The sequence below is a fragment of the Lethenteron reissneri genome, chromosome 28 (assembly GCF_015708825.2).
Source record: "Lethenteron reissneri isolate LAM-NWPU_2019-01 chromosome 28, ASM1570882v1, whole genome shotgun sequence".
Lineage (NCBI taxonomy): Eukaryota > Metazoa > Chordata > Hyperoartia > Petromyzontiformes > Petromyzontidae > Lethenteron > Lethenteron reissneri.
In genome coordinates, this window is record NC_083806.1 from 7,617,333 (window position 1) to 7,631,942 (window position 14,610).

At 45.5% G+C, this 14,610-nt stretch overlaps 1 protein-coding gene across 1 annotated transcript in view; it reads left to right on the top strand.

Annotated features, from left to right (window-relative positions):
• The window catches only part of ACACA (acetyl-CoA carboxylase alpha), a 190,668-nt gene that overhangs the window by 138,112 nt on the left and 37,946 nt on the right, over positions 1-14,610 (top strand). The window contains 2 exon segments of the mRNA XM_061562031.1: positions 446-581; positions 13,418-13,595. Of these exon segments, the coding sequence (XP_061418015.1) occupies positions 446-581; positions 13,418-13,595 (314 nt within the window).

A 14,610-nucleotide genomic window follows, 5' to 3' on the forward strand; every position in this document is an offset into this window, starting at 1 on the left:
GTGGTTATTCATCCAGCGGTGGATGGACAGAAGGATGTACTTATTTATTATTGTAATTATTATACTTCTTCTTGGTTCTTTCGGTAAAGTCACGTAGACGGGAAATAATAAAATAATAAAAATTAAACATAATAAAATAATTCTCACGGCGTTTCGGCCACAACACAAGCAGCCGTTGTGGCCGAAACGTCGTGAGAATTATTTTATTATGTTTTATTTTTATTATTTTACTATTTCCCTTCTACGTGACGTTACCGAAAGAACCAAGAAGATGAATCCCTGCAGTCACGAAAGCTTTAAATCGAAAAAAAATATATTATACTTATTATCCAGGCTGAAGTCAGCTTAGATTACAAACTCTAACCAAATCAAGCACATTGAGAGGAGAGTCTGTACATTCACCCGTGCTGCTGGACTAACGGCCACAATCGTGTGTCCCTCACAGATCATCCAGCAGGCGGGCCAAGTATGGTTCCCGGACTCGGCGTACAAGACATCACAGGCCATCAAGGATTTCAGCCGGGAGCACCTTCCACTCATGGTGTTTGCCAACTGGAGAGGCTTCTCAGGCGGAATGAAAGGTGAGCTATGGGCAGCAGGCTTGTAAAACCTCTGCTTCTCCCCACCCCCGACAATTTGGTGAATTGCCACGAATCACTTCGATTCAACTATCGTTTATTTTGTCTTGTTTTTTTTTACCGCCTCTTCTCTTCATAGCTTTCACGATTATAGCAACAATACAGATATTATAAATGCAGTGCAAATAACGTAACAAGCTTTAAATTGGCTGAATTTGGCCTTCGTGGAAGTCGAGGGATTTTATTAAGAAAACGGATGCACCGGGGAGCATCGCAGCCCCTCAATTAGCCTGGTGTTTCAAGGACACACTCCATTGTACGAAAATTCTCGTGCCGTTTTGACCCGAGCCTTTACAGTGATGAGATGCCGCCGCCGCCGCCGCCGCCGCCCCGCGTCTCGTTGCGGTAGACCGACGACGGGGGCGGCGGCGAACCTCGGCGTCATCGTAAAGCGTGCGATTCACACCTTGAGTTGCTGCGCCGTAAATTAGGGGCCTCCGTCGAGTGCATGAGCACTCCAGTAAGGAGATAAATAAATAGGGGCTCTGATCCCATTGAGGAATGTGCTGCGGTATTGTTTTAAATTGACCTGAGTGACCTTTCTGAGCAGTTTGATGCTCGGAAATTAAATCAACGTGTCAAATGAAGGTTATCGCCAAACTAATTGCCAATGCAAACAGAGCTTTGCACTGTCAGTCCTGCGCTGGCAGGCTATTTAAAAATTAAGTGGATGAAAATTAGAACTTATTCCAATTTTTCACCAGTGCGCCGCGTTACGTCGCAAACAATTTATTAAAGGAAAAATAATAAATTAAAGGAAACAATTTTGGGAGAGAAAATAAAGAAATAAAGTAAGAGTGGCGTGCACCGTGCTGTTTGAGGATAGGCTGGGGACTGTTAGTGTTAGTTGTGTGCGTGTAGTTATTTATTGATGAGACGTTCGCTGTGAATTGGTCGTGACCTTATTTGAAGTTTTAAGAGGTCATCGCGGCCAATGCTATTTATTTCGCTACATCTCGCCATGGCTTCCTTCCCTCTGCCAGATTTCAAAGCAGTTGTACAGTCAACACCTAACCTCCATTGTCTGCTTTTACAGTGTTATCAAACTTATATAATTTTACAATAAAACTCCATGGTCTATCCACTTCTGCTATCTCTATCTCACCCAGTCTTGTGATGCCACAATTTATATCACTCGTGTATTTGAGTTTATCTCACCCATCTGTCTTCACATTTTCAAGCATTGGATATTGAATTGCTGCCCTTTGTCATTGCACTGCTGGATGAAGACCTCCCCATATCGTGTCATTCATGGTGGCTATTTGACCATGCTCATCACGCTGAAGTATGGTCAATGCAAATATACGGCACAGAAATGTGTGCACTGCTCTAGAACCTCGGCCCCTGAGTTCGATTCCCGCCAACAGCTAACATCAGTGGCACGGGTGCTACGTCTATGTATCTTGACACCCTGGTGGACACCCTTGCAAACGAGATAGATGTTCCATCTCAAGGGATTATCCAGGCAAAGTACGTTGTCAAGTAATGAATCATCTTCACCTGTTCAGCAACTCACACTAACCAGCATGGATCAAGTATCATCAAATAACCCCCATGACCTATAACAGCATGAGTGGGCCCTCATCCAGCAGTGGATTGACACAAAGAGCTCTCTACATGTACAACCCACGGGGAGGGTGAGGGGCAAGTGGGGCGGACAGTCGGCGCACCTCCGAGGCTGCGGGATTCGCCCTGTGCGCGCGTGTGCGTGTGTGCGCGCGCGCGTGCATGTCCTTCAGATGCCCCCGGCACCGCACGGCAAATAACTTGGCACATTAATGAGCTGTGACCGACAGGAGCCGAGCGGGAGGGAATGCACACACGCACGCCCCTGTGCGCACACGTGTGTGCGCGTTCGTACAATACTTGGTACACGCATGTGTGCATACACACACGTACACATAAATGCTGTGTCGTGTCTCGTACAGATATTTTGTGGAGCACGTACATGCATGGATGTACAAACAATACAAATGCAATGCAGATGTGCATACACACACAATACATGGCACACATGTGCATGCATGTGCATTATTACATGGTACATACATGCAATGTATAAATTGTGTATATGTACAATACACGCAACATTAAATATAATAGAGGCCGTAATCCAGCAGTAGATAGACAATGGTTGATGATGACATAAAATACACAGCACGCACGTTATTGGAATACACAGCAGCACACACATACGTGTATACAGTTGAGAGCACATACAATACACAAAGACAAAGATTCCCCGTATAGCCTTAACAGACTGCAGGGGCAAGTTCTGTTAGCGAGCACCTATGAAGGCCAGAACGGTACACGAGGGGGTGGGTGGCCAGCACCACGCCCGACCGCCTTTGTCTCCCCAGTGGCGATGTTTACACACCGCACCAGGTACTCATTTGAGGCTGAGTCGACCTAGGGGAGGCCCAGGACCGGTTTAGATAATCGTCACTTGTGTTGACCGTGAGCGGGAATCGAACCCGGGTCTCCGGGTTTGTAGTGAAGCACGCTAACCGCTACAATACCGCTCCCCACATACAATACATAGTATACACACACGCACATTGCAAGGCACAAACACATAAGGAAACGCGGCACAAATGCATAAACAACACACACTCAACTTGCGCAATTGCACACACTCTTGAAGCACACACGAACATCACACATTTGACATGCATGTTTGCACCCACACACGTGTGCACATGTACAAACATATGCAATACACATATAACATACATACCATGTATACACACACATATCTTCCTTTATAGACCATAGGGGCAAGTTATCTTCGCGAGCACCTATTTGGGCTGGCCAAGCACAAGAATAGGCATTGTGGCTAGCACCACACCCAGCTTTTTCGCCCCTGTTCACAAAATATAATTAAGGCTGTCTACCTCGGAAGGCCCAGTACAGGTCTAGATAAAATTTGCATATATCCCTGTTTGCTGAGATTATTTAATTTGGTTTTACACATCAGCTTTGACCAAAATATTTCAACAATATATCTTATACAGGGATGGGTTTATAATTCACAATATTTTTCGAAATATACATTTCGTGTTGGTTTTCATGATACAGGCAGGTTAATGAAATTGGATGCACTAAACTAGTTTATTTGCCCCAACACAAACAGGTTTAATACTCTATTAACGTTATCCAGAGTAAAAATATGACAAAAATGCAGCACCACCACCATCATTAACACAGCCTTACAAACAGAAGAAGTGTTTGGTTCTGCAGTGACAGTCACAAGAACAATGTCGGCATGTTGGACATAGAAACTAAATTGGCTCTTTTCGAGTCGACTTGGAGGGGAGGGGCAGGATCGGTTCAAATAATCATCGCTGCTGTTGGCGTCGAACTCGGGCCGCCGGATTTGTAGCATGGTCCAGCTTGCTAACTGCTGCTCACATGTAAACACACAACAACAAAGACAAACATCCTCCATATAGCCTTATCAGACTGTTGGGGCAAGTGCTGTTAGTGAGCACATGTGAAGGCTGGCACGGTACTGTGCCCGGCCGCCTTTGTCTCCTATAGTGGCGATGTTTACACACCGCACCAGGTACTCATTTGAGGCTGAGTCGACCTATGAGAGGCCCAGGACCGGTTCAGATAATTGTCCCTGTTATTGGCCGTGAGCGGGAATCGAACTTGGGACGCCGTATTCTTAGCGCAGTGTGCTAACCGCGCCACTACCGCTCCCGTCACACGTGGTGAGACATGTACACTCACGGAGACATACGGACAGACACCCTGGGGCTGATGGAGGGGTGTGCACGACCTCACACACCTCCATCACCCCCTGGGGTGGCCGCTGCCTCGCCCTGTTATTATCGGTACCACTGTGGTTGCTCTAGTGCCGGGCAGGTGGTGTGAAGGAAGTGGATGGGGGGGGGGGCACGGGGGGGGCACCCACCCCAACCCCCCATCCTTGTTGTGTTGTGGGATTTTCATGCTTCATCACCAACCTCCACCCGCCCCTTTCTCAGTGATTAGATGGATTGTCACGATTCTGGTCACAATTGGATTCAAGAATCGATTTTAGTTGTTGCCTTGTTTGTTCTGTGTCGTCTGAACTGTTCGTCTCGTTTGTACGGTACCCTCTCTCGTTTATTCTGTTTTTCTGTTATTGGCTTTCTTGTTTGTCATGGCCACGAGTTTAAAGGGAATTGTTTTTTGTGCATAAACATGCGTGAAACAAGAGTGTCGTCGCAATAACTTATACGCAAAATTCCATTCGGGTAGTGTGAGCCTAAGAATATATTGCAATCGATCGATTGATAGATAGATAAATGCTGAACGGTGGACATGGTGGAGTGCAAGGGCGGATGTATGGATGCATGGAGAAAGGAGGGCGGGAGTGAAAGGAGGTGGTGAAGAATGAAAGTGTTGAAAGGCTGAAGGGAAGTTAGGGGGTAAAGGGATGGAGGAAGGTAAGGAGTGATGGGATACAGCAACGAAGGCAAGGACTAAACGAGATGGAGAAGACTGGAGGGATGGAGGAAGGAAGGGGTGCACGATGGAGGAATGAATGGATGGAACAAAGGGTGGAGGGAGGTGGAAATGAATGGATGGAGCAATGCATGGAGGGGTTGAAGCAAGGTAGGGAGGGATGAAGGGAGTGTAGGGAGGGGAAGAGCAAAGGGAGGCAGTGAGGGAAGCAGAAAGAAAGGGAGGGAGACTGAGGGAGGGAGGGAGGGAGCCGCAGGGAGCTGCAGGGAGGCGGGGAGGGGTGGCGCCCTGGAGCCCAGAGCTGATAACGCCAAGCATCAATCACCGGTTGCTCGTGCTCCGCTTGCCTTATCTAGCCGAGCCAGACCAGTGGACGGTTACGGGCGAAATGGGAGGTGTGTGCTGAGGGGTGGGGGTGGTGGGGTAGTTGAGAGCGGTGGCGCAGTGGTTAACGCACGGCACGAACCCAGCAACCCGAGTTCGATTCAGGTTCATGGGTAATATCAGTGGCGAATATCTGAACCGGTCCTGGGCCTCCCCAAGGTCGACTCAGCCTCATATAAGTACCTGGTGTAGTGTGCTGATGTAAACATCAGCACTGTAAACATCAGCACTGGGGCGATAAAGGTGGCCGGGCGTGGTGCTGGTCACCCACCCTTTCATGTGCCGTTCTGGTCTTAATAGGTGCTCGCTCGCGGAATTTGTCCCAACAGTCTGTTACGGCTATATGGGGGATCTTTTTCTTGGGGCAGGAGTTCGGGGAGGGGGGTTACGGAGGTGGGGGACATGCAGTGGCGGCGGCGGGAGTGTCAGTGGGGATGGGAGAGGTAGGAGGTTGATGAGGTGGTGTTAGAGAAAGGGGGTGGCAGGAAAATGGAATAAACGTTTAAAAATAGAATTAAGGTTCTGCGTTGTCAGTGGTGTGTACAAGCAGAAAATCACAAATCCGTAAAACCACAACCTTCTTCGTCATTAACACTGCCTTATAAGAGAGAAACTGTATATCTAACGATATTAAGGCAGTCAATCTTTCTGCCTACTCTTTTCTCAGAAGCAGGGCCATTGCCTGAAATGACATTAGGCTCGTAATGATTTTGTTCCAAGGCAGTGTTAATGACGAGGGTAGTGTAGTTTTAACACTGGGAAGGATAGAGGACAGGATTTAGGCTAATGAAGGTGTGGTATAGGTGTGTGTATATGTGTGTGTGGTATTGGTGTGTGTGTGTGCAGAGGTTCAACATTGGCACAGTGGTTCATATACTGCACGACAATTTCTGGCCATGGATGATATCCTTGGGAAGTGATACCTAAATATGTATTAGGTCTCACTTCGTTTGAATCGGCCTTAAATGCGGATCTGGTGAGGTGATTGAAGATCAGCAATGGGAAAACAAAAGTGCCAGGGCATGGTGCTGTCCACACTACTCCTTCACGCGGCCTACCGGCCTTAACAGACGCTCGCTGTCGGCACTTGCACCAACAGCACTTGCAGTGGATAGCCCACTGCGCTACAAACCCAGCTACCTCAGTTCGATTCCCACTCATGGCAAATAGCAGTGGTGAATATTTGAACTGGTCCTGGACCTTACTTAGGTCGACTCAGCCTTAAATGAGTAGATGGTGCTTTGTGTAAACATCAGCTTGAGAGACAAATATGGCCAGGCGTGATGTTAGCCATTCATCTTCTCATGTGCCGTGCAAGCTTTTTAATGTGTTCGCTAACAGCACTTGCCCCAACGATCTGTATGGCTACACAGGGGATCTTTGTCTTTAGGGGGTGGTGAGGAGAGAGAATTGTCGGGAGGTGAGAGAGTGCGGTGGTGGGAAGAGAGAGAGACAGACAGACAGAGCGGTTGCAGTACCGGGGGTAGCGAGGGAGAGGGTGCGATGTGGCTCGGGGTGGGTGAGCGGGGGTTGGCTCAGAGGGTGGAACAGAGAATATTATTCAAGGGAGAATCGTTGGGCCGGGGTGACCCTCCGTTAGGTGCATCGCGACGGCGTAAAATTGAAGATTGTCCACCCGGTCGGATGGATGATGCACTCAAGCGTTCTTCTCATGCCCTCTGCTGCTAATGCTGCCTTTAAAAGGCATCGCTTTCGTTTGTTCTTGCAGTAGGTGTAGGTGTGTGCATATGAATGTGTGTTTGTATATATTCAAAATGTACACACGTCCAAAGAATAAGCAATTGTTCTGGCACATTTATGATTTTCATTTTTTCCGAATATTTTAATTCTTCTGAATTCAGCGTTTGTTGCTTTTGTATTGTTTATATTTTCTTTAATTCACTGAAATATATTTTTTATCGTAGTTTTTAGTTTTGAACCACAGGTCCTGCTTGCCAAAGACATTTTTGTCGCATTGGTCTCACCTAGAGTCTGATGGTTACTGATCACTATGCTGTTATCACCACATAATGCAAACCATATATAACTTAATAATCACATATACGTAATATTGATCTCCATAACCCTTACTAATTATTATTACTTTATAGATCTGCTGAAGCTCCATACAACATTTATTTTGCGTTGTCAGTAAAAAAAAAGATATGGGTTTGTTTCACCACCAAATATAAAATAAAATAAATTGGTCTATTGGCATATGGGCCTGCTCCGCCAATATTTATAGATGCATTTGTTTAACCGGTTTCAACTTCTTTGAGTCTCATCAGAACTGTGTCACCTGTTAGACTATCGCTCCTCTGGGTTCCGAATGCAAAAAAAAAACGCTGCTGGGAGATATAGGTCTTCAAGGATAGTTGGCAAAATAAGTTAAATGTTATTCAATTTTTTGGTAGTGAGACATTACTTTGGCCTCTTATGTGTTATGTAAAGTACTAACTTGGATTACGTTCAGTTGAACGTTTGTTGAAAGTATTTTTGTTGTTCTTTCTTGAAAGTGCTAAGCGTGTACATGAAACGTGTGTGTGTGTGTCTGGAATGCACACGTCGCTTAATTGTTATAGTGCTCACCCCACAATCAGAGTTAAAATTCCGGTCAGGGTAGGATGGGACAACTCAGTCCACAATCATCATCCTTACATGAGTGACAGTGTGTACCACTTGTGGCATGTCAACAGTGGTTGTCCTGTCGATAGATTGGCTCCTCCGATAGAAATATGGAATTGCCGCTGTCAGATCAGGGCCTCCTACAGAGCTGAGCGCCATCCGACTGTTCACGCTATGACTTTATTTTTTTAGCTTCCCTTTTTCATCGTCAAATGTAGGGTGGCACTTAAATTGGGCTCCAATCTCAAAAACTCATCATCACACCATTACCAGCCGTCGAGACGTGTAACTTACTCAAACTCGTGTATTATGATGGGCGATCACAAAAGTTTTGAAAAATTCAAATTGCCTGTACGTGAACAGGAATGTGCTTACTTGAAGCCTGGCTTCTATGATGGTTATGGTTTGTTCATATTTTTGCTCGTTGTAGTGTGATTTGCAAGCACACCTCAGTTGTTCAAAAGTTACCTAAAAATGTGTTTACCCATTCAAGTAATCGGGTGGCGCTCATTCCAATTGGTGGAAATTCTATGTTCCTATGACAAAAGGCAATCTTTTCATGGGCTTTGTTTACAAAATAACTATCAAATTAGTAATTTTATGTATTGCGTTGAATGCACTGAATCCAACCGTAACCCTGAATCATGACAAGTGAAATCGCCTGTGTTGGTGAATTGTTACACCCTTAATCATCACTTCCACATATTCTTGGGTCTTTCGGTAAAGTCACGTAGATAGGTTCAAAGAAAATAACAAAAAAAATAACAACAAAAAAACTACACTACTACAATCATCAAAAACAGCATGTACATATGTTTTGCCCTTTTGTCATTCCACTGCTGGATGAGGGCCTCCCCACATTGAGAAGGTCATGGGGGTTATTGAACCGTACATCAAGCTGGTCAGTGCAGATTGTGAATGCATCGAGCATCGACGCGCTGGACTTTTGTTTACTGCCCACCATGTAGCCCCACAGCTTTGTGACAACCTGTTTGTGTACATGGTGGTCACTCATTCAAGCACTATGCATGCTCAAATCTGCTTAGCTTCTAAAGTCTGATGATATTTGGTCACAGGAGATAATCATTGTCACCACCATTACCATCTTAATCCTCATCACCACTACCGTCACCTTTTTTTATCATCATTATCAGATCCACCATTAGCATCAGGACCACGACCAACACTGCCACCATTATCATCACCATCTTTATCATCATCACCACCACCATCATTGTCACCCCCACAATTATCACCATCACCACCATTATCATCATCATTGCTACCACTGCCGCCATTAACATCACTGTCACGAGTGGCGCTGTCCGCTGTCAGAAGGCGAGTGTTTTGTGCTTGTGTTCCAAGCGTTATCATAAATAATTATCACCTGTACTCGGCGGCCATCACCACATCGTCTCTGCCCGTCGCTCAGCCACCAACGTCGAGACCGCTTTACTCATGGCTGAGCACAGCGGGGCGCCGTGCTTTTAAAATTCCCAATTGAAGAAGAATGTTGTTTATTCAGCGTCATTAAACACGAGTTCATGGTAATGGGGATGCACGGGGTCATTGGCACACCTGGTTCGGAGAGCCGGCTTGGAGACAGAAAACATTTTTAAAAAGCGTGAAACTCTACAAGACATCGATTTTTTGTCTTGTCCTTTGTAACCTCTCCACTAACGTCCATACACCCCCCCCCCTTCCCCCAATTACCGTCTGCCTTTCCATCCACTCACTCATCTACGCTTCCTCCCCAACACATCACCCCCCCAGCAAATATACCTTTTGCTTCGTGACATGGCAAGGTCAATGATGTGAGTGGACGGATGGGATGGAAATTATAATTGTGGATGGGTGGTGGAAATGATTCTAAAGAAGGAGCAGAGAGAAGAGCAGTACCATTGAAAATATAAAATAATAATGTTACAGTTCTACACTTCACTGAATCAATCTCTTAACCTCTCAACACTCTGACCCAGACTGGCTCTTTACCCCCCCATCACCCACCCCCACCCTACTCATCTCATCAGCTCTAACATTCATACAAAGTTTTAGAGGACGAGCCTTATGTAACTCATTATAAAGGTTTTTTGGGTTAGATCGCTTAAGTATAAACGTGTCGAAACTCTCCACCACCCGACACGGCCAATCATTAAATGATTTGTCACGTGTAAAAAAAAACGACAAATAGTTACTACGTCAGTCCACCGGCGTGTTGAAGAGTGAATCCACAACATTTACAATTTGAGTACGACGTTTTGCTAGTAATTACATCCAGCATCATCGGGCGATTTGCCAGAATAGTGGTGGAGGGTTGCGACACATTTATAATAACGCGATCTAACCCAAAAACCTTTATTATGAATAATATTGGTCGCGAAAGCCTACGTGTTACACTAAGCCTTATGTAACACGAACATGTTAAAATTTGGCGTTTTTTATTTCACCGTTCAAGAGCACACATAGTGAGATTTGTAGTCTCTGCTTCAAGGAAGACATGAGAGCTGGTGAAAGTCGGGTGTTTATTGGTTTTGGGAGGGGGCAGCCTCAGTGTTTAGAGTATTACGTGATATGTTTTTAACAACAAGGCAAGACCCTACTGGGACCAAGAGTCTCTTTTTACAAGGGAGGCATGGGTTTAAATAAATAATATACAGCCATCATCTTGGTTCTTTCAGGTAAAATCACGTAGAAGGGAAATAATAAAATAATAAAACATAATAATATTTTATTATTTCCCTTCTACGTGACTTTCCCGAAAGAACCAAGAAGATTAATCCCTGCAGTCACGAAAGCTTTAAATCGAAAAATATACAGCCATTCATCGATCCACTGCTGGTTGAAGGCCTCCCCACACTGTGTCGGTCATGGGAGTTGTTGGACCGTACTTCAGGATCGGCGTGTATGGCGGCAACGGCAGTGGTGGTTGTGGCGAGGCATTAATTTCTCAACAACTGCGGGATTTAGCAGAGGGAAGGAAGCGATGGCGAGGTGTGCTGGCATCAACCGCATTGTCTGCGATGACCACTTGACCACGACCGTTTGAGTTGCGAGTTGACCAAAATTAGCTCCAGACTTTGGCTCACAAAGGCGCACACCTATTAGGAATCATGTCGTAGTGGAGCTTTGGTGTACTCCTTTTAAAGGAGGCGACACGCTTCGCAGAGCTTCCAGCCCAGTCATTTGCCTGCAGACAATTTTTTGGGCAGGCAGGCTAATCGAACAACTCGGCTTGTGAAAACCGGCTCAATAGCAAGTGCATAGAACACCGTGCTCTCCCCCCAGCCACTTATTACGAGCTATCGCCCTGAATCGAAATGGTCTGAGTTGGAGCCGTGGTTAGTGAAGCGATCGCCATTGAGTGACAAATGAGCAAAGCGGCTTTGATATTCGTTTGGCATGTAACATTTCACATCCTCCCTCATCTCATCCCTCCCGCAATCCGATAAGTTATCTTTTATTTGGGGTCATGATTCAATTCAAGAACTGATTTTGTTTACTTTACGTTTCCTTATTAGGACTGTCCATCTCGTTTGCTCAGTTTATTAGCTTAAAGGTAAGATTTAGCATATTATTTTATATTGTTATGAACAGTAGCTGGTTAGTCCGTATGCATTAGATTCGATGCTTGCATCATGAAGAGTAGAATCGATGTTGATTATTGAATCAATGAACCGTAACATCCATAATATTCGGTTCACACTCCAGTGCCACCCAGCCAGTCACATTATAAACAATACATGTCTTTCATTCGACCTGAAGCCTATCTTTCAGCAGTGTCTTGCAGTGAAAATATTTGGACAATTCCTTAATAAAAATGTTGTCCTCTTCGTGAGCCTGCTCTATTGACCGTAACAACAATTTCCTTTCTTTCCCATTAAGAGACGATAGTTAAAATTGACAGTGTTAACGGTGGGCAAACACCATTAATCGTCTGTCGTTTTCAAATGCGTACGTGTCCCCTTTTAACCAAGCTGTATGAGTCGACCAGGAGACAGATGTTTCATACACACGCCCCAGCCACTGTGACACTCATCCCACCTCTCTCTGCTCACTTAAAATACTGTTAGATATGCCACGACTTGATTGAACAGTTTTCGCTGTCTGCGATTTGATTGAGTCGAAATGGGCCTTGCGCGAGATGTGATGGTTGTGCATCAGAGTCAATTTTCTCATCAAAGTGGCACCGCAACGCATATCACCTTAAAAAGAAGAACCCCATAAATCTCTTTATCTGCCAAAAAAAATAAAAATCTCGACTGCCAAGGAGACGATGAAACACGATCTTCCGCATTTTTTTTGCGCCACTCGGCACGGCGCTGGGTGCCCGTTTCTGGCTTGGCTTTCGGCTGGCAGTGCCCGGGCTCATCAAATGCTCATACAAACCCCCCATGATGCCAGGGCTCCCCTCGCTGGCTCATCTGACCACCCATCATGGAGCAAGAGAGAGAGAGTAAATGAATTCTCCCCTAATGTCCGTCAGCACGCCTTTGGAATGTAATCCATTGACGCTGGGAAGGGACTGCACCGCTGTCTGGCCAATTTGAAGTTTCAAATTTGGCTTTTTTTGTAACGATTGGGCAGGGAGACTGCCACAACTTATTTAGTAGAAATGTTGGCTGAATGTCCTCTGCTCCACCTATTACGAGCGCAGGATGTGAGGCTTTGTGAAGTGCCCCTTTAATCTTCTCTGCAGAAGAAAATATTTCCTGCTTATTATTCCTTAGGTTTTGAAACTTGTCTCTGATTGATTCTGCTGAGTAGGTTTTCGCGGTTGTGCTATCTAACTTAATAGTGTGGTTTCCGGTTGTACCGCGTGTTGTTCGGCATGATATCTAATGTTTTCTCCACGTGCTGGGAGTTTCTTCAGCGACTTATTTATGCTTCATCGATAACAATACAATTATACATGACGTAATATACGTGCACTTAGTGTTGAGGGAACCGAACTATGAACTCGGCTAGCTGGGTTCGATTTCCAGCCACTGTCATATTAGTGGGGAATAATATATCATAACCAACATGGGCCTCCCTTGGGTCGACTCAACTTAAAAAATAGTACCGTGTGTCCCATGTACACAGCAGCTTTGGGGAGATGAAGACAATCTAGAAAGGTGCCGACCACACCACCCTGACGTGTACTGTGCCGACTTTAATAGATTCCTACTAACAGCACTTGCCTACTCTACTCCATTCTGTAACGGCTACAATAGGTATCTTTGTCTTTGTATGCCTGTAAGTTTCCTTGTACGCTAACTTCCTTGCTTGTTCCCTCTCTGCCCTGCCCCTCCTGTCCACCACCGCCACCGTCACAGACATGTACGACCAGATCGTGAAGTTTGGCGCGTACATCGTGGATGGGCTGCGCGAGTACAAGCAGCCTGTGTTCGTGTACATCCCCCCGCACGGAGAGCTCCGGGGCGGCTCTTGGGTCGTCATTGACCCCACCATCAACCCACGCCACATGGAGATGTACGCCGACCGCGAGAGCCGGTACGAACTGCTTTCCCCCCCTCGCTGTCCGTGTTGTCAGTTTCCTTCCCCCCCCCCCCCCCACTTCTGTCTGGGTCGGCATCCTGGAAACTATTCCTCCACCCGGCATGCCACATCCAGTATTACTTCTTCATATGGCTGTTATTACTTAGTAAAGTGGTACTCCGGTGCCTACTTCAGTCTATGAGCAACTACGAAAAAATATATATTGTATGTGCTGTACTGATTCTAGATTTGAAGCTTTCGTGACTGCAAGGATTCATATTCTTAGGTTTTTTCGGTAAAGTCACGTAGGTAAAAAATAAAAATTAATAAAAGTAAAATAAAAATAAAATAAAAATCACGACGTTTCGGAGGCAACACAAGCCTCCGTCTTCAGGTGGAACCGCCACAGCACGATTGCTGTATCAAGTGATACCTGAAGACGGACGCTTGTGTTGCCTCCGAAACGTCGTGATTTTTATTTTATTTTTATTTTACTTTTAGTAATTTTAACTTTTTTTACCTACTGTGACTTTACCGAAAAAACCTAAGAATATGTGCTGTACTGGGTTTGCATCATTCCTGCGGCCATTGAAGGCGCTTACGTTGATCGCAGTGTTAAAATAATAATAATAATCACCTTCTGAATTGAGTTAAGACTCCAAATCGAGACAATTAATTGAATCTGGGGAAAATAATCATTCCACCTCTAGTAACGATACATCGGTTCATAGATTCAAATGTAAGTTCAAATTCACGAAACAGTATAAAAATATACAATATACGGCGCAAATGAGCTGTTAATAAACGAGACAATAAATATGGATTCGTTCATTTGTTTCGGCGAGGCAGTAGAGGGCGCTCATGAAGCTACGCGCTTCCAGCAGCTGCTTGGACTGTGCTATTGTTAATCCGACCCTGCCCTCCCGGGGTCACGAACGTGCACGTGTATATGCACCCTTGTTACCACAGCCACCACTGTCAGGGCCACAACCACCACCACCGCTACCATCACCATTTCCGTCACCACCTG